At 48.1% G+C, this 20814-nt stretch overlaps 1 protein-coding gene across 2 annotated transcripts in view; it reads right to left on the bottom strand.

Moving 5' to 3' along the window:
* iqgap1 (IQ motif containing GTPase activating protein 1) overlaps positions 1–20814 on the bottom strand; it is a 164216-nt gene that overhangs the window by 134300 nt on the left and 9102 nt on the right. The window contains exons 2-3 of one of the 2 annotated variants that reach the window (XM_072492699.1): positions 19208–19391; positions 16343–16442 (exon numbers count right to left, since the gene is read on the bottom strand). In XM_072492699.1, coding sequence (XP_072348800.1) covers positions 16343–16407 — 65 coding nt within the window. In that variant the 5' untranslated portion in view covers positions 16408–16442; positions 19208–19391. The remainder of the gene's footprint in view (positions 1–16342; positions 16443–19207; positions 19392–20814) is intronic. The other variant, XM_072492698.1, reaches the window with a different exon arrangement.

The raw sequence follows: 20814 nt of genomic DNA, 5'->3' as shown, positions 1-20814 counted from the left end.
CAGTCGATGCTCATTGAGCTGACGGGCGGTTGGGATTTCTCCAGGCTTATAGTTGGGCCTACCCTCTCTTCATATCCCAACAGACTCCAGTAAGCTCCCAGCACAAATGTAACATTTCAGAATCTATTTCAGAAAACTAATTTCCCTTCTCCATAAACTGACTGTGCTCACTTTTAGGCGTGCCCATTGGTGCTTTTTCTAAATAAGCAACCATTTCCTTCTAACCTTCCACAGAAAACGAGGATCTCTCCATCATCCATGTTATAGGCCGCACTAGTCTAATGGGATAGGGCTGATTCATTACCCCATGGATCTTGCAGAGTACGAGCTCCCCCGATAAGGGGGTGGGGGACCCTTAACAATACTTGGCTTTGTCTAATTTGAGTCGACCAGTAAGGTACCTTGAGGAAAGGCTGAAGGACTTGAGGCTGTTTTCGTTAGAGAGAAGGTGACTTAATAGAGGCATACAAGATGATCAGAGGATTGGATAGGGTGGACAGTGAGAGCCTTTTTCCTCGGATGGTGTAGTCTAGTACGAGGGGACATAGCTTTAAATTGAGGGGCGATAGATATAGGACAGATGTCAGAGGTAGGTTCTTTACTCAGAGAGTAGTAAGGGCATGGAATGCCCTGCCTGCAACAGTAGTGGACTCGCCAACACTAAGGGATTTCAAATGGTCATTGGATAGACATATGGACGATAAGGGAATAGTGTAGATGGGCTTTAGAGTGGTTTCACAGGTCGGCGCAACATCGAGGGCCGAAGGGCTAGCACTGCGCTGTAATGTTCTATGTTCTATGTACCGACGAGAGAAGACCCAGTAGGGATCTACTAGACCTGCACATAATAGTTCCTTGTTAAATAAAGTGAGTTTTCCTTTGAACCAAACTTGGTGTGGACTCTTGGTTGCCCTTAACAAAATTCCACTTTCACAAACCGCCTTCTCCCAACTTTCTGCAGTTCTTGTCTTTCCACAGATCGAACCGTCTTGTGTTACCGTGGGGACCAGCAGGGTAAGGGAGTGAGAGAGAGAGAGAGAGAGAGACACACACACACACAGACAGGGGGAGAGATGGAGAGGGAGAGGGAGAGAGAGAGAGAGAGAGAGAGAGAGAGAGAATGGGGAAAATCAATTGGGTGGCATTAGGAACACTGCGAACAGTGGGACCCAGCCTGGGCCAGTTTCAGGTACACTCAGTGTAAACCAAGGTTATTGAGAGAATGGGACTGCTCCAATAAATATGGTTCTTCATCCAAAAAAAAGGCTCTCATACTATGTTCTGAAACTGAAATAGAAATCTCTGTACGAGAAATTGGGTTTATTATGTTGAATGGAACCACAATTCAGTGCTCCAGGTCTATAGTAACAGGGACAGGGAGGTGACAAGAGGGGTCCTCCCCAGATTTTAACACTTACAAAATTAATTTATGAGATGTGAATGCTGCTGCCAGACCAGCAGTTATTGCCCAGCCCTAGTTGCCCTGGAGATGGTGGTAGTGAGATGCCTTCTTGACCCACTGTAATACCTGAAGTGCAGGGACACCCACTGTGCTGTTAGGGAGGGAGTCCCAGGATTTTGACCAGGCGACAGTGAAGGAACGGCCGATACATTTCCAAGTCAGGATGGCGAGTGGCTTGGATGGAAACGTCCAGGTGGTGGGGTTCCCAGATTCCTGATCCTTCTAGATGGTCGAGGTCTTTGGGTTTGAAGGCGCTGTCTAGAGAAACTTCATGAGTTTCTGCAGTGTATCAGGGAGATGGGCCACACGGTTACTACTGTTTGTTGGTGATGGGGGGATTGAGTATGGATAGTGTCATGATATTCAAACACACACATCATGATAGACAGACCAACAGACAAATCAGCACACACAACACGACAGCCAATCACAGACAAGGACAGAGATAGTATAAGAGAAGAAACACGACACCTGGTGACCAGTAGATCTGGAGACCAGGACAAGGACAGGACCTGATTAACAACACACTCGGAAAGTCACCACGTGCTGAGTACCAGGACAGATCTGTAAATAACAAGTTGAAATAAAACAGCGTTGTACCAAATACAACCGTGTTGGTTCATCTGTACCTCAGAACACCCAACACCACATGGTACCAGTGAGTGGATCGATACCCGCCGCCATACCTCAGCGTACAGAGACAACCAGCAATACCCAGGCAAGATGTACGAGCTCCCAGTTCCGCAGCCGCTCCAGTGCCACGGCGATCTCCGCCAAAATTGGCAGTGATTCCGGCAAGCGTTTGAATTCTTCCTGCTGGCAGCCGAACTTAAAGACCTGGCCGATGATGAAAAAATAGAGTTTTTCCTCACCATCGCCGGTGCAAGAGCAGAAGAAACCTTTTAAAAATTCAAGTTCTCCAAAGGGCAAAACAGGTGCGACTTCCAGGCGGTCCTGGACAAATTTGCTAAATACTGTGAGGAAAACACACTCCAATCGGCAAGGAAAGGTAAGAGAAGCGCCAGTACTCACCTCGAGGCCGAGGGCCCGGACCAGAGAGAGATTTGGGTCGAGGTCGGTGGCCATCTTGCTAAAGGTATTACACTAGCGCAGTTGCGCGAGATGTGCGCAGCACCGGAAGGTTCGTTTGCGCATGCGCGAGACGCCGTGCATGCGCAATCAAGAAAACGGCCATCGGTAAAGGAACAGCGATCTGCGCATGCGCAATCGCTTCCAACGTGCTACGTCACGCGCGTCATGACGTCAGAGGCCCCAGACCGCACCAATTTAAAGGGGAAACGTCCCAAATCCAATTTAAAGGGGAAACATCCCAAATCAAAGAATCTTTTAAAGCTGTAAAACAGCCTTCCTTCACCTGGAGTGACAGCACAATGCCTCAAATTGAACCAGGAAATGAATTTAACCTCCGAAGAACCCTGCAACAACCAGTTACCTACGCACAAACCGATGATTCCGACCTCGAATTCTTCGATACCGATCTTTACATTTTTTCCGGACCTCACGAGCCCAATGACAGCTCCATGGTCCTAGACGACTACGACCCGGACGAACCTTTCGTGTTGCACATTGGCGGCCCCCACATTGAATCCGACGCAGACGCGGATTCATTCTTCGGATTTGAGGATCTTCAACCCAGCAGATATGACGTCCCAACTCATCAGTGCCGGATGATGCTGCAGCCTGAAATTAAGAGACAGGGAGCGGTACAAGCCCACAGAGAGCGGCCTGCTGCCACACAGAGCGTGGTCCACACCCCGCTCAGGGATCCCGACTCTACGAAAGAAGACATGCAAGACTCCACACCCCAGTCCTTGCACGAACAAGAAGTGACTCCAGTATCACAAGACTCCACAGAGAGCTCGTGGACAGACTCCACAATGGCAGAAACGCATGACTCCAGAGCGCAGTCCTTGCAGGAACAAGACCATGATGGTCTAGCAACCTCCTCTGACCAACTAGTGGCAGACGATGCAAGTCTGCCATGCTCACGTAAACAGCAAGAAGGCTATAACAGTCTACCATGCTCCACTGCACAGCAGGACGATCATGACGGTCTATCATGCTACAATGAAGGGCACAGCGCTGATGACTGTTCAAGCCCAAATGAAGACAAGCCAAAGGAATCGCCTCTTCCAAGCCCGAAGAAAAAAGGATTATGCGCTGACCTTCAGGATCATTATAGCCGAAGAGATATTAATAATGCTGCACAGTCACAGAAGGATGCTGAGGATTTGCTAAAGAAATTACTTGTATGTCTAACTTGCAAGGAGCAGACTGAAAATTGCCATTGTTTTAGTACGGATAAAAAAAATGGACAAGACATTGATCCTCATTTAATGGAAATAACACAACCTGAATCATATCTACAGCAGGGACAACTGTCTCCCTTCAACACAAAACCGCAAAGTCCCAACTTCAGAGACCAACAGTTAGTCAGTAATGACTCTTCAAACCCTGAGGGGAATATTAATCGCATTGAACCTATGCACACTCCACTGATAAATGAGCAGAACATTGGAGCAAGAATTCTGAGGACACCGACATCGAGTAGCCAGACAAAGCACTTAAAACCCGCAGCAGTTTCAAGTGAACCAATTGTGCTTTCCAGTGATGGTGAAGATGCAGATAAGGTCGACCCGATTATCCATTGTATCACATTAACTCCAGAGAGTAAGCATTTATGTCTGGGGAGTAGAATGTGGGCAATTGAGAAGAGTAAAAGAGAGACTGTGACCGTGCCAGCCCCAGCAAAATCAGACCCAGAGACTATGAAGGCATGTACATTGGAAAAAGATACATATGAAGTAACCGAGAAGAAAATTGAAACGGACTGTTCTTTGGAAACTAGTACAATGACGAAAGAAACATTGGATCCAACATTTGATGCCCTACATATGGGAGAAATTGAGGGAAATGAACAAGGTTCTGCAATGTCTGGGGGAAGATTTAAAATTCCAAAGAAGAAAAGCCCAAATGAAGGACAACGGCAAGACAATGACAGTCCACCGACATGGTTTGCACAACCAGATGAAAACTCTGACAATTTACCCAACCCTAGTGAACAGCAAGCAGCTACTGAGGATCTACCCACGGTATGTGAAACGAGTGACGACAGCATCCCACTTCCCATGCAAAAGGTGCAAAGTGATTGACCTCAGCTAGTGCGTACAGAGGCACTCGACGATCACAGTGAGACCACTGGTAACTACGGTGACACCACACTACTTCCACCCTCAATTGCTCGAACCTCTCCACTAGTCAATGCATTCCTGCATGTTCCGACTCCAGAAGTGCAGCTTCAAGAAATCTCAGCTGACTCCAGTGAACCTGCTAAGACTCCGGACGGGGAGCATCAACAAAAAACAGACCAGGCTCCAGATGGGGAGCAACCAAACGCCGACTCTGATTCACGTAAGCCGGACTTTACTCCAGACAGGCAGTGTCGCAACCTCAGTGATGGCACGTTCAGGGTGACAGCAGATGCCACAACGACAGGAGATGGATCACGTGACAATCACACTGGGTCAGTAATAACAAGCAGCAGCTACAGTCAAAGGGGAATACACCAATTTTCACCACAGCTATGTCCACACATTTGTTCCACACCGACAGTGCAGCCAATGACAGCTCATGCTGGACAAACCCAGTATTCAGGCATGCAGCAGCCAGCAGTCTATGCAGCATATTCCCAAACAGGCCAGCACTGCGGCTTGCCCACTAATGGAATCAAGACCGAAGGAGGACTACTGCCAGCGCAATCTGCACTACAGACTGGATGCCTTAGTGACAGCCCAGGATTTGCTGCACCACAGCCTGGCCAGATAGCATTTTCCTATCAGATGCAAGGTTCTAGTTTCACACCATCACCAGACATTGATGCGAGCAGCAATTCTGTCTCCAAAGTGACATGCTTCAACGCTTCTCAGCAGAATCACCCTTCCAGCACAGCATGTGGCCAGAACCAGCATGCACAGTCTCATCCGACTTCAACATCTGGCACATGCATCACCTTGAATGATATTGTTGATGGCACCTCTTCAATGTCAACGACCCATCAGCTACAAGATGCCATCCGACGGCACCACCACAAACATAAAAAGAAAAAGACTCCAGCTCGTTCCTGGTACGCATGATGGATGGATCGGTGCGTAGGCGCAATCGGCGAGCCTTTCGCCTACTTCCACGCTCGCAACGGAACCACACACAGGCGCCGGGTCCTCCACTGGTTCCTGATAGTGACTTCGTGGAGCTGCCATATACCATGCCACTTCTGTCGCCGCCCGTGGCCAGGCTCGCACCTCAGCCGGTGGTTCTCGACCCACCCTTGAGGCGGTCAACCCAAATTCGTCGCACACCTACTAGACTGGACTTATGAGACTGTTCACACGTCAAAGTTTAGAAACTATTGTATTGTAACATGTTACTGTTTTATCATTCCAGATCTCGTTTGACCGGACCACACTTCAAAGTTTTTTCTTCTTGTTATGATACAACCTCGTTAGCATGACACACCCGACATCGCCCCATGTATATAGTTACGCCACATGTACCTGCTGTAAATAACACGCACACACACTTTTAGCTGCACTCAGGACACATTCATATTTATAACCACGTAGGCACATAATCTTGTAAAAAAAGGGGGGGATGTCATGATATTTAAACACCCACATCATGATAGACAGACAAATCAGCACACATAACACAACAGCCAATCACAGACAAGGACAGAGACAGTATAAGAGAACACGACACCTGGTGGCCAGTAGATCTGGAGACCAGGACAAGGACAGGACCTGATTAACAACACACTCAGAGAGTCACCACGTGCTGAGTACCAGGACAGATCTGTAAATAACAAGTTGAAATAAAACAGCGTTGTACCAAATACAACCGTGTTGGTTCATCTGTACCTCAGAACACCCAACACCACAGATAGAGAGCCAATCAAACGGGGCTGCTTTATCCTGGATGGTAGGGAGGTTCTTGATTATTGTTGGAGCTGCACTCATCCAGGCAAGTGGAGAGTATTCCATTACACTCCTGACTTGTGCCTTGTAGGTGGTGGACAGGCTTTGGGGAATAAGGGGCTGAGTTGCTTGCCACAGGAATCCTAGCTCTGCTCTGGTAGTCACAGTATTTCTATAGCTACTCCAATTCAGTGTCTGGTCAATGGTAACCCCCAGGATGTTGATTGTGGGGGATTGAGCGATGGTAATGCCATTGAATGTCCTGGGGCGATGGTTAGATCCTCTCTTGTAGGAGAAGGTCATTGCCTGGCACTTGTGTGGCACGAATGTAACTTGTCACTTGTCAGCCCCGAGCCTGGATATTGTCCAATCATGCTGCATTTGGACAGGGACTGCTTCAGTATCTGAGGAGTCATGAATAATACTGAACATTGTGCAGTCATCAGTGAACATCCCCACTTCTGACCTCATGATGGCAGGGAGGTCATTGATAAAGCAGCTGAAGGTCGACACAAACCTTTAAAAAAAATCAATTTTTCCAATTAAAAGGGCAATTTAGCGTGGCCAATCCACCTACCCGGCACATCTTTGGGTTGTGGGGGTGAAACCCACGCAGATACGGGGAGAATGTGCAAACTCCACACGGACAGTGACCCAGGGCCGGGATTCAGACCCGGGTCCTCGGTAGCCGTGAGGCAGCAGTGCTAACCACTGTGCCGCCCAACGATTAGACTTTTTATTCTCGTTGTTTTAAAAAAATTGAGTTTAAATTTCCCCATCTGCCCTGGTGGGGTTTGAACCCGGTCCCCAGAGTATTACCCAGGGTCTGTGGATTACTAGTCAAGCGATAATATCACTCCGCCACCCCCTCCCCACTTGGAGTTGTCACGATTCGCCAGAGCAGGAGAATCAAGTTGAAGTTGTATTCTGTGGGGAGACTGAGGCAGGTCAGAGAGTCAATTTGGTTTAGCTTATTTCACAAATCCTCTGATGGGGCTGAATCCGAATTTAGCCCCTCCGCGCAGCCCTCGATGCAAACTAAAGTTGCTTTTCGATGAATCTTTGGCCACCAATGTGGAACGCTGACAGAGACTATGGCCACAGGAACACAAACATGGCCACCAGAGCTCTGAGTGTGAAGGATCAAGCGAGATGGAGTAAGGCTGCTGAGGTAGAAGAGGTGGGGGTACTGATGGGGGACGGGAGGGGGGTTCAGCTTGGGGAGCGCATGAAAGGTAAATCAAGAGACAACATAGGGTTCTCTGTCCAAGAACAGAATACTGTTCCAAGGGTGAGGTGGCAGAGACCATCCTGCCCAGGGGGAGCAGCCTCAGGCTCCTGTGTCTCAATCCTCCCCAACATAGCAACAGCCAGTGGAAAGAGATGACAGTGTGGTCTTGCACAATGAATTCAAGCCTCTGACAGTATTTCAGGATCTGGCTGCAGTTTACTCAAGGACTGACAAGATTCCAATGCGCTTCCTGTCTCAGAACATCTGCAGAAATTATTCTGTGCGATCTCGGTTTATTGCTCACATGGAACTGGGAGGAATGTGCCAGGCCCCATGATCCTCTCACTCACAGTGGGCGATCATAAATCGCAAATAAATCTCAAACAGGCTCCAGGGAGCAAACAATCTGCAAACAATTTGGCTGTGTGGGGAATCCTGAGCACACTGCCCGGGACTGGCTTCTACTCAGTGATAGGTAACAGCAATCCTGAATGAACCTCAGCTCTGTATACACAGTTACCCTGATAAACTCTCGGTCACATCCAACCTCTCAGACTGGGGCAGTGATCAAACACTCCTTCTCATTATCGCACTGAGACAAGGCAATGACACCGACCATTCAGGTGGAACAGCGCCAAGGGAAGGAACAGGGACATTTGCAGCTTGGATCAGGTGGAGTTCGAGCTGGCCACACACCAGGTGACCTTCACTGGACACGTCAAACTGGAGCGGAGATGGTTTTTTAAAAAAATGTCGCCACTGTTGTAATGTCGGAAACACAGAAATCAATATGTGCACAGAAAGATCTTTCAATACGATGCTTGTGGAATCATTAATAATAATGTTTATCAGTGTCACAAGTAGGCTTAAATTAACACTGCAATGAAGTTACTCTGAAAATCCCCTAGTCGCCAAATTCCGGCGCCTGTTCGGGTACACAGAGGGAGAATTCAGAATGTCCAACAAGCACGTCTTTCGGGACTTGTGGGAGGAAACCGGAGCACCCGGAGAGAACTCATGCAGACACGGGGAGAACGTGCAGACTCCGCACAGACGGTGACCCAAGCCGGGAATCGAACCAGGGACCATGGCACTGTGAGGCAACAGTGCTAACCACTGTGCTACTGTGCCGTTATTTACTTCCAAACGAGAGCGCAGGCGAAGTCTCACTTTAACACTTCATTGGAAAGCTGGCCTTTCTGACAGTGCAGCACTCCCTCAGTACTGACCCTCTGACAGTGCAGCACTCCCTCAGTACTGACCCTCTGACAGTGCAGCACTCCCTCAGTACTGACCCTCTGACAGTGCAGCACTCCCTCAGTACTGACCCTCTGACAGTGCGGCACTCCCTCAGTACTGACCCTCTGACAGTGAGGCACTCCCTCAGTACTGACCCTCTGACAGTGCGGCACTCCCTCAGTACTGACCCTCTGACAGTGCAGCACTCCCTCAGTACTGACCCTCTGACAGTGCAGCACTCCCTCAGTACTGACCCTCTGACAGTGCAGCACTCCCTCAGTACTGACCCTCTGACAGTGTGGCACTCCCTCAATACTGACCCTGGGAGTGCCAGTTTGGATTATGTGGTCTAATCTCTGGGGTGGGTCTTGAACCGATGACCTTCAGATTTACGGCGAGAGTGCTACCTGCCGTAGGTAGGTACGGTGGGACCCGACAGCTGGCAATAAAAAGGAATCATTCAAGTTTTTTTTAGAAATGGGTTTAAAAAAGGCTGCAGAGGATTCCGGTAATAGGAAACAAAGAGGGAAGTTATTCTGCACTGAGGAGCATGGGTGACATGGTTCACTATTGGTCAAAGATTAGCTTCGTGGGTGACACAACACGACTGCTATTTCTAGAGGCAGAAAGGGGATGAGAAACTAGTTCGATTTGAGGTTGATGGGTGGGGACAAACAGCTGCTGGAGTGAATTGTTATGGACACAGATCTAACGAAGGCCAGCGCTGGCGGAATATCTCCACCTGCTGCTCCACCCAACGGCAGTGGGGTGGGGTGGGGGTGTGAGGGGGAAAGAGTGCTGATGTGGGGTATTAATGGACGGGGAAGGGGGTGAATGAACAAGCGGAAGATGGGGGCTTAAACTGTGTGAGTGCGATAAGGTAGAAGCCAGATTCATTCACAGTAAAGGCAGGGCAGTGAAGGAAAATGTGACAGCAAGGGAGAGAGGGACAGTGAAAGTGTAAAATGGAGAGGTGGAGTGAGGACTTAAATTATAAACACAACATAACCGGAGGCGATCGGTTTGAGATAGTGGCCAAGAAATTGACCAGGGAAGTCAGAAGAAACTCTTTGCCCGGAGAGTGGTGAAACATGTAGAACTCGCTGCTACATGGAGTGGCCGAGGTGGATATTATGGATACATTTTAAGGGGGAACTAGACAAATGAGGGAGAAATGAATGGACGGTTACGATGGTAGATTTAGCTGAGAAAACATGGGAGGGGGGTCAGGCTAACCATAAACACCAGCATGGACTGGATGGGCTGAATGGTCTCTTTTACAAACATCCCATTTAATTTCAACAAAATATAAAAGGAAAAGGAACATGGTCTACGAAAGCTAGCATATCTACAGCTAGTGTACCCGAGGTCTGATTTGTGCCTGACTTAGTAACTGAGCCATCGGTTGGTTTTAATGTTTATTTTAACTTATCAGCATATTGGGTTGGTTGGAATTTCTGCTGATTCGAACCTTGTGAAACTCGTGCGAACACACGACGGGAGGACTGAATGAGGAACCTGAAACCAAGTTCAGCCATGAGCCCCACCCCGCCCCAGCCTCACAGGCCACACGTGAAACATGCTGGCGGTTTCCTTTCAATTCACGCACGGGGATGTGGGTGTCACCGGCAAGGCCAGCATTTATCGTCCATACCTACTGGCCCTGAACGGACTGGTTTGCCAGGAAACCTCAGAGGGCAATGAAGAGTCAACCACAGTACTGTGGGTCTGGAGTCGCATACAGGCCAGACCGGGTTAGGACAGCAGATTTCCTTCCCTAAATTACATTTGTGAGCCAGTTGGCGTTTTCAAGATAAATCCGGTAGTTTCGTGGTCACCGTTACTGAAACGAGCTCTTTATTCCCAGATTTGCTTTATTGACTGATTTTAAGTTCGCTAGCTGCTGTGGTGGGATTTGAACTCGTGCCTTTAGATCATTAGTCCAGGCCTCAGGGTTATTAGAGCTGTAACAGAATCACATTGCTACCGTTTTATGGGCGGCACGGTAGCACAGTGGTTAGCACTGTTGCCTCACAGCACCAGGGACCTGGGTTCGATTCCCGGCTTGGGTCACTGTCTGTGCGGAGTCTACACTTTCCCCCGTGTCTGCGTGGGTTTCCTCCGGGTGCTCCGGTTTCCTCCCACAAGTCCCGAAAGACGTACTGTTAGGTGAATTGGACATTCTGAATTCTCCCTCAGTGTACCCGAACAGGTGCCGGAATGTGGCGACTAGGGGCTTTTCACAGTAACTTCATTGCAGTGTTAATGTAAGCCTACTTGTGACAATAAAGATTATTATATAATGTTTTCTAAAATATGCCTGTAACAACTCCAACTTCCAAACTCCTACACTTCTCTGTCCGTTATTGAGGTTCTCCTTAAGACTTATCAATTTGACCAAGCGTTTGGTCAATTGTCCGAATATTTCATGCGGCTGAATATCCAAGTTGTCTACTAATCAGCTTGTGAAGCACCTTAGGGTATGTTACTGTATTAAAGGTGCTATATAAACGTAAGTTGTTGTTGTTGTTGTAGTACAGTCCCCCACACTGAATGAGAGGAGTCTGCCCTCGGCGGTTCACTGGGGAAATGGAGAGCGACACTGACCGATGCAGCCAGCACTCCCCACACACGAAACGCTGGATTCAGTCCTGGAGCTGTGTGGGATTAGCTGATCTGGGTCGTGGTCAGGGAGTCACGGCTGGTCTGGATATCAACATTGAATATAACATGAGAAGTGGAAGCAGGGAGTAGGCCATTCAGCCCCTCGACCTTCCTCCGCTGTTGATCTGATTGCGACTGGAATGCCACTTCCCTGTCTGTCTCCATGACCCATAACAATGTTTCTGCTCGGTTTCGAACACGGGGACTTGGAGAACGTGACAGCTACGACACTACAGAAGAACCTGACACCCTTGTCAACCAGAAATCTGTCTAACTAACTTTGGTTCCAGCTGCAGATTGTTATTCAGTGACTCTGGCTGCCGAGTGAGAGACAGAACACAATGCGACGCCAAGAAGCTCAACACCATCCAGGACAAAGCAGCCCACTAGACTGGCATCCCATCCACCAAATTAAATATTCACCACACGTGCACACCTGACCACAGCAGTGCGTGCACCAGCTACAAGATACACTCCAGCAATTCACCAAAGCTCCTTCAACAGAACCAAACCTGTGACCTCTATTATCCTGAAGGACAGCACACATCCAGGAACCCCACCGCCTGGAGGTTCCCCTCCAAGTCACTCACCACCCTGACTTGGAAATATATCGTCGTTCCTTCACTGTCGCTGGGTCAAAATCCTGGAGCTTCCTCCCCAACAGCACTGTGGGTGTACCTACACCACATGGACCACAGCGGCTCAAGGCAGCAGCTCACCACCAGCTTCGTGAGGACTATTAGGGATGGGCAATAAGTGCTAGCCTAACCAGCAGCACCCTCATATTGTGAATGACTAAATGAAAGCATAACTGCTTATTCAAGTCATTGTTGTTAATGTCATCTTTTTGGCTGCATAATAGTGGTCACCGGGCAATAAAGTAATTTGTTAAATGTTCGGTGCTTTGGACCGTGTCTGAAACCTGTGATAAGGCATCATTTAAAAGCAAAACTTTTAAGGAGGCCAAACCCACATGGTGTCAGCTTCAGGACACAGCATATCAATTCCCATGGAAACAGCTCAAATCCAAAGCAAGAATTCGTTGTCAAATCGGTGTTAAAACCAGCACTAGCAGGGCAGCATGTGGCGCAGTGGTTAGCACTGGGACTGCGGCGCTGAGGACCCCCGTTCGAATCCCAGCCTTGGGTCACTGTCCGCGTGGAGTTTGCACATTCTCCACGTGTCTGCGTGGGTCTCACCCCCCACAACCCAAAGATGTGCAGGCTAGGTGGATTGGCCACGTTAAACTGCCCCTTAATTGGGAAAAATTAATAATTGGGTACTCTAAATTTATAAAACAAAACAAGCACTAGCTGCAGGTGAGTTTAAACAGCTCATTAACACGTCTGCTTGATGAAGTCAGTCATGTCTGAAATGCTGCTCTCTCGCAGTCTGGTACAAGCATGGAATGCAGCATAAACAGCCGGGAAAAGGAATTCTATCCTGGACGAGGGTCAATATCTCTGAAGTAAATGCAGAAACTCTGCCTTCCTCAGATATTGCCTGGGGTTTGCCACAGTGTACAGTGCCTTGGCTCAGAGTTTTTTATTTTATTTCCAATTTAAGGGGCAATTGAGCGTGGCCAATCCACCTACCCTGCACCCTGTGGGATTTCGAACCCGGGTCTTCAGCGTCATGAGGCAGCAGTGCTAACCACTGCGCCACCGTGCTGCCCTATCAGTCAGAAAACTGAGGATAAAATCCACGCCGACACCCCAGGTGCAGTACTGAGGGAGTGCTGCACTGTCTGATTTGCCGCCTTGTGCATGAGCCATTAAACCCAGATCCAGACTACCCTCTTGGGTGAAAGATGGTACCATTTGGAAGAAGAGCAACCAAGATCACCGAGAATAGATGGTCTGGACATTGTCACAATGCTGTTAGTGTGGGCTTGCTGTGCACAAATTGGCATTTCCTACATTACAACGGTGACTACATTTCAATGAATGAGCAGCTTCTTGAGGTTGAGAAAGGCGCTATAGAAATGCGTGTCAGTCAGAGGAGCTGTGCTGAGGCTGCTATATTATAGCCTACTCTACCGGAGTGTATGACACTGCATCCTCTGCAAAAACTGAATCATTTCCTGCTACATTCTGTCAGTCACAACAGAAGTTAGAACACGAAAGAGGCCATTTCGCCCAATGCAACCATGTTAGTTTCTAATCACATCGCTGCCCTGTTCGTACATTACATCATCCATTTACCTATTACAAACTTAACCATTAATCTTGGAATGGATTGCGTGGCCTGACAACTTTTTTGTAAAGAGTTTCTCCTTGGTCTAAATCAGTTGCAGACATCCGTTTGCACTTCCGGCCCAAAGCACTGCAGCAAGCATCAACTGCTGGTGAAAACTGATGATGTTTAAGGAGCTTGAGGGATGGCTGGGAGCTAAAACGCTTAAGCAGATGAGAGCTCTGCACACAAAACAGGAAAAACTAGTGCCACTGGAGATGGGGAACAAGTGCGTCCCATCCAGAACGTGGAGTGGCAGTTTCTGATTCAGGATACACTGCTGTTTGTGTTGGATGGAGTGGAGAGGGGTTACTGCACCAACATCTGTGCCTCGCACCATAGACAGGTGCAGCTTTGACCCCTGCACATGCTGCTGCTCACTGCACATGCTGTCGTGGTGAAACACTGGACGGCTGAAATCATCCCTGGCGGATTCTGACTTGATTTCACCAACAGTTAGTTGTCTGTCACTGGGCTCCTGCCAACAACAGCGAAGGCTGGGCCATGGAGTCTGGGCTGAGGATTGAAAACTGCTTTCTGTGCAACACGTGTTAGCTGCCAACTATGACACCGTCCCCAATCTGAGGCACACTGGCCAGGGAGTGGAGAGCTCTGCGTACACCTGCACCTATTGGTTGAAAGCAGAATTGCCGGGGCGGCATGGCGGCCTAGTGGTTAGCACTGCTGCCTCACGGCGCCGAGGTCCCGGGTTCAATCCCGGCCCCGGGTCACCGTCTGTGTGGAGTTTGCACATTCTCTGCGTCTGCGTGGCTCTCACCCCCACAACCCAAAGATGGGCACGGTAGGTGGATTGGCCACGTTAAATTGCCCCTTAATTGGAAAAAAAGAATTGGGTCCTCTAAATGTTTTTTTTTTTAAAAAGCAGAATTGCCATGCTCCCACGGTTGAATAGCTCAGTGACACTCGAGGTTCTAGGCTCCGAAATGAACAATGGGCATTTATAGGAGGATCGTATCACAAAGCAACACCTTCAGGAGAGATGGGGGGCGGGGGAGAAGGTTCTGGGGGAAAAAAAGTGAAACTCCGCAGGAGGTTGCACAGTTCCTCAGATCCCAGTTATTCATGTCGTTGCTGGGAATCACAATCCTACTTTCCATCAGTTTGCCCGTTCCTGACACAAAACACCTGCCAGCAAATGGATGGAAATCAAATTCTCCAGATTAAATCATGTTACATCCTTCAATTGTCTGTGTGTGTGTGTGTTTGACCACAAGCTCACTCAATGCTGTCAGCCTAAATTGTCCCAAAGAGGCAAAATCAAGTTCAGCTTCTGGAGATTAAGAGTAAAAAGAGCTTTTGGGGTAGAAACTAATTTTAGGCCGAAAAGGCCTAAAACATCATTTTCAGCTCTAACCCACTTCCATATCCCTCAATCACGGTAGCATAGTGGTTAGCACAATTGCCTCACAGCTCCAGGGTCCCAGGTTCGATTCCCGGCTTGGGTCACTGTCTGTGCGGAGTCTGCACCTTCTCCCCGTGTCTGCGTGGGTTTCCTCCGGGTGCTCCGGTTTCCTCCCACAGTCCAAAGATGTGCAGGTTAGGTGGATTGGCCATGATAAATTGCCCTTAGTGTCCAAAATTGCCCTGAGTGTTGGGTGGGGTTACTGGGTTATGGGGATAAGGTGGAGGGGTGCTCTTTCAAAAAAAGAGCCGGTGCAGACTCGATGGGTTGAATGGCCTCCTTCTGCACTGTAAATTATATGATATGAATCCCTTCCTTCTCCACAAAGCAATCTATGCTGTTTGGTTGGCCGTCCTTCCCTTGTAACTTATTCACAACTCAGTAACCGTTTCATATTGAATGTAAAGTATGAAAACAGGTCATTTGGCACAGCAGGTTCTTGCCAGTGTTTATACTGCACACAATCCAGCTCCCACCTCTGTTCAAACAGTATCGCTCTCTCCTTCAATTTCCTTCTGTGTCACATGCTTACCTAGCTTCCCCTTCAATATCTATAATATTTACTCAACCGCACCTTTTAGGTAGCAAGTTCCACATTCTCACCCCTCTCTGGTTAAAGAGGTTCCTCCAGATTGCCGATTGAATTTATTAGTGACTATTTTACATTTATAATTTTTACTTTTGATCTCCCCCACAATTGGAAACACCTTCTCTCTGTCTACCCTATCAAACAAATGCTTTCAGAACTTTAAAAGAGCCCAATTAGCACACCTCTCAATCTTTTATTTTCCAGAATTAAATTAATAGATTCCACTTATGTGTCAATGTTTAGTGTAGGGATGTTTCTGCAGTGAGAAGGGAATGAGGGAAGTGGGCTGGGGATGAAGCGAAGGTTAATTGGATCAAGTGGATGTTTCCTGTTCCTGGATGCTCTTGTTTCATATGAGTGGCTTCCTATCCGATGCTGAAAAGCATCTGTCCTCCAGGATAATGCGGAGCAGCGCTTTGCAGCAGTTTCAGAGAGTCCCAGCTCAAAACAGCTCACGTCACCTCGTCAGACAGCAGCAAGGGAACGAGGGGCCTGAAAGGGAACTCACCGCTTAGCTTCCTCCAGGTGACAGAGGTATTCATAGGCAATGTTCTGCCGTCTCCGTTCATCCATCTCCTCGGCCGTAAGACGTTCATTGTCCAAAACAGCTGGAAAACAATGAACAAAAATGAAAACAATGGAAAAATATCTAATAATCATTAAAAATCTCCTGCAAAGAATTTCCTTTCCACAATCCTGACTTTCTCTTGTCATGATTTCTGGTAGAGCTTTTATGCTGCATTGTAAATTGCTATGTCAACATTTTGCATTTAATTGTGCAACATCATTTGTCACGGTATAGTTGCAGGCTCTAGCCATTAGACTGTGAGCTTTTCCAGTCTCCCAATTCTTGCTGTTACCTTGTTTATTTAAAAAAACATTGTCCAATTAGTAGAGAAAGTAGAGGGCAGCAGGGTGGCGCAGTGGTTAGCACTGCTGCCTCACGGCGCCGAGGTCCCTGGTTCGATCCCGGCTCTGGGTCACTGTCCGTGTGGAGTTTGCACATTCTCCCTGTGTCTGCATGGGTTTCGCACCCACAACCCAAAGATGTGCAGGGTAGGTGGATTGGCAATGCTAAATTGCCCCTTCATTGGGAAAAAATGAATTGGGCACTTAAAACTCTGTCTGTTTACCCATTATCTTGATGCAAGTTTGAATCTCCAGGCAGAAATCAAATGAATGCATACCATGATGATTTTGTTCTTTCTGGGGACAAGTATAGTCCCCATCACGTGCATCTGTGACATTTCGACAGAGGTAAACCTTACCAAGTACAGATAACGGATCTGTGAGTGACAGCGCAATTTTCCCATTCCGCCGTGTGGTTGCAAATCCAAAATGTGAAGCAACCAACTTATTTAAAAAGAAAACAGGAAATCTCATTGAGCAACTAATCCTAATTGCCAGCGGAATCTCATCACTAACATAATCTCATTTTGACCATTTGAAACTGGGAATATTATCCTATAACTTAATGAGCTGGGTTTATTATACAGGTAAGTGTATTAATAAGCACTCATTGGCTACAACAGTGAGTACACTTAAAAGTAGCTCATTGGCTCATTTTGGGATGTCCTAAGGTTGTGACAGTTGCTATATAAATGCAAGTGTTTATTTCTATTCATTGAATCATAGAATTTACAGTGCAGAACATAAGAACTAGGAACAGGAGTAGGCCATCTGGCCCCTCGAGCCTGCTCCACCATTCAATGAGATCATGGCTGATCTTTTGTGGACTCAGCTCCACTTTCCGGCCCGAACACCATAAGCCTTAATCCCTTTATTCTTCAAAAAACTATCTATCTTTACCTTAAAAACATTTAATGAAGGAGCCTCAACTGCTTCACTGGGCAAGGAATTCCAGAGATTCACAATCCTTTGAGTGAAGAGGTCCCTCCTAAACTCAGTCCTAAATCTACTTCCCCTTATTTTGAGGCTATGCCCCCTCGTTCTGCTTTCACCCACCAGTGGAAACAACCTGCCCGCATCTATCCTATCTATTCCCTTCATAATTTATTACGTTTCTATAAGGCCATTCGGCCCATCGAGTCTTCACCGGCCCTTGGAAAGAGCACCCTACGATTTTTAAAATAAATTTAGAGTATCCAATTAATGTTTTCCAATTAAGGGGAAATTTAGCCTGCACATCTTTGGGTTGTGGGGGTGAAACCCACGCAAGCACGGGGAGAATGTGCAAACTCCACACGGACAGTGACCCAGAGCCGGGATCGAACCTGGGATCTCGGCGATGTGAGGCAGCAGTGCTAACCACTGCGCCACCGTGCTGCCCCCTGGAGCACCCTACCTAAGCCCACACCTCCACCCTATCCCCACACCTCCACCCGTAACTCCAGCTAACCTTTTCTGGACACTAGGGGCAATTTAGCATGGCCAATCCACCTAACCTGCACATCTTTGGACTGTGGGAGGAAACCGGAGCAAGCCCACGCACACACGGGGAGAACGTGCAGACTCCGCACAGAAAGTGACCCAAGCCGGGAACCGAACCTGCGGCCCTGGAGCTGTGAAGGAACTGTGCTAACCGCTGTGCTACCGTGCCTGCCATTGCATGGGTGATGTTGGGGAGGGATCGAGTGCTAAGATGAGTTACACATTGCCAGTGAAAAACTGGCTTCTCCAATGCTCCAGAATTTATTTCTGAAAAGGTTCAGTTTGAACATTGTGCTGCACAGGGTAAGTATAGAAACATGCACAATTGGTCCTGGGATATACCACTCTATTTGCAACAGTCCTGAGTTCTCATGACAAATACCTGATTTAAAAAAAATATAAATTCCTTTTTTCCGATTAAGGGACAATTTAGCGTGGCCAATCCACCTACCCTGCTCATATTTTAGGTTGTGGGGAAGAACCCCAGGCAGACACGGGGAGAATGTGCAAACTCCACACGGACGGTGACCCGGGGCCGGGATCGAACCCTGGTCCTCAGTGCTAACTACTGCACCACCGTGCCGCCCTCAAATATCTGGGGCGGGATTCTCCGTCCAGCCGCACCCATTTTCCAATGCCGGGCGCGCCCACCGGCAGCGGGATTCTCCGTCCCGGCAGCCGGCTAATGGGGTTTTCACCAATGTGGGCACCCCCAAGCCGTCGGGAAACCCGCGGGCGTGAGTGCGCTGCCGGCGAAACGGAGGATCTCGTCGACGGAGAATCCAGCTCTTTGTCCCGATTTTGCATTCTTCAAATCCGTGGAACTTCACTGTATGACTTGGGGAGCACGTGTGTCACACTTCCCCATCCCACCCCTGGCCAAAGTCACCTGTGATCCTCTACATCATCAAATCATTCCTGAAGAGAAGCAGACTGAGCTCATGCTGAACTTTGAATCTGTGCAACTCAGGGTGGAACTCACATCTTCCAATTTAGAGTTGTAGAATGATCTCAGTTCCCAGTGTAGTCACAGGTTGAGTAATTAGATGAGGACAGAGAAGATCGCAAGTACACTGTACTTTTGCTGCCATGTTGGATATGCGTGGTTTAACCAGGGTTGCTTGCTTTCTGCTCACAGATTATTTTTGTTGCATGAGGATAGAGTTCTGACGACACAGGAAGTGCAAAATTAGTTCCCTAAATTTGCTGATAATAACCAAATATGGTGCTGCACCTTCTTTCTGAGATATTAAACTGAGGTCATGTTCACCTATTCAGGTGGATGTTGTAGATTCCATGACACTATCTCAACAACAGGGAACTTTCCTTGTGCCCTGACCCACATTGCTCACTCAATCAAGAACACATTAACTGGTCATTCTGTTATTGACATCTTTCTGTCACATCTGCTTCCACAGGATCAGCCTCCGCACTTTAAAACATAACTGCGTGTGAACCTATTGGGATGTGTTTCGCAATTTCAAGTTATTCTTCTCCATTGAACATAACTCCCGAGTATCTGGTGGCCATCAAATCTCTGCCTGTAACCCTCCTCCTCCACCCATAGCAGCAAATGGATTATTGTGCTCTACAGACTAGTGGATAATCATAGAATTTACAGTGCAGAAGGAGGCCATTCGGCCCATCGAGTCTGCACCAGCTCTTGGAAAGAGCACCCCACCCAAGGTCAACACCTCCACCCTATCCCCATAACCCAGTAATCCCACCCAACACTAAGGGCAATTTAGGACACTAAGGGCAATTTATCATGGCCAATCCACCTAACCTGCACGTCTTTGGACTGTGGGAGGAAACTGGAGCACCCGGAAGAAACCCACGCACACAAGGGGAGGCTGTGCAGACTCTGCACAGACAGTGACCCAAGCCGGAATCGAACCTGGGACCCTGGAGCTGTGAAGCAATTGTGCTATCCACAATGCTACCGTGCCGCCCGGTTAATTCTCTATTCAGTCTAGAATCTCCAATCCTATTCCCAAAATGAACCATTTTGGAAAAGGTTGTAATATCATCCCAGGCACGATGCATGGGAGCACAGTGGTTAGCACTGTTGCTTCACAGCCCCAGGGTCCCAGGTTCGATTCCCGGCTTGGGTCACTGTCGATGCGGAGTCTGTCCATTCGCCCTGTGTCTGTGTGGGTTTCCTCCGGGTGCTCCGGTTTCCTCCCACAAGCCCCGAAAGACGTGCTGTTAGGTAATTTGGACATTCTGAATTCTCCCTCTGTGTACCCGAACAGGCGCCGGAATGTGGCGACCAGGGGCTTTTCACAGTAACTTCATTGCAGCGTTAAAGTAAGCCGACTTGTGACACTAATGAAGATTATTATTACTGCATGAGCTGCATTAACTCTGTGAAGGTTACCAGGGCCGGAAATAAAACGTGAAATCCAAATAATTCAATGTGCACCTTGTAAATACGTTTCAGCCCACACCCAAACCTTCTGTCCCTGGAAGGGAGCGCGCAGTATCCAGCGGCACAATGGGGGCCTGCCGTGCCCAGTGGGCACCACGGGGACAGAGCTGTTTTATCTTTCATCACATTTTGTTTTGATGTTTTAAGTTTCCTTTGAA

This window comes from Scyliorhinus torazame, chromosome 30 (assembly GCF_047496885.1).
Source record: "Scyliorhinus torazame isolate Kashiwa2021f chromosome 30, sScyTor2.1, whole genome shotgun sequence".
In the NCBI taxonomy this organism is placed as follows: Eukaryota; Metazoa; Chordata; class Chondrichthyes; order Carcharhiniformes; family Scyliorhinidae; genus Scyliorhinus; species Scyliorhinus torazame.
This window is presented reverse-complemented; position numbering and strand designations above follow the sequence as displayed.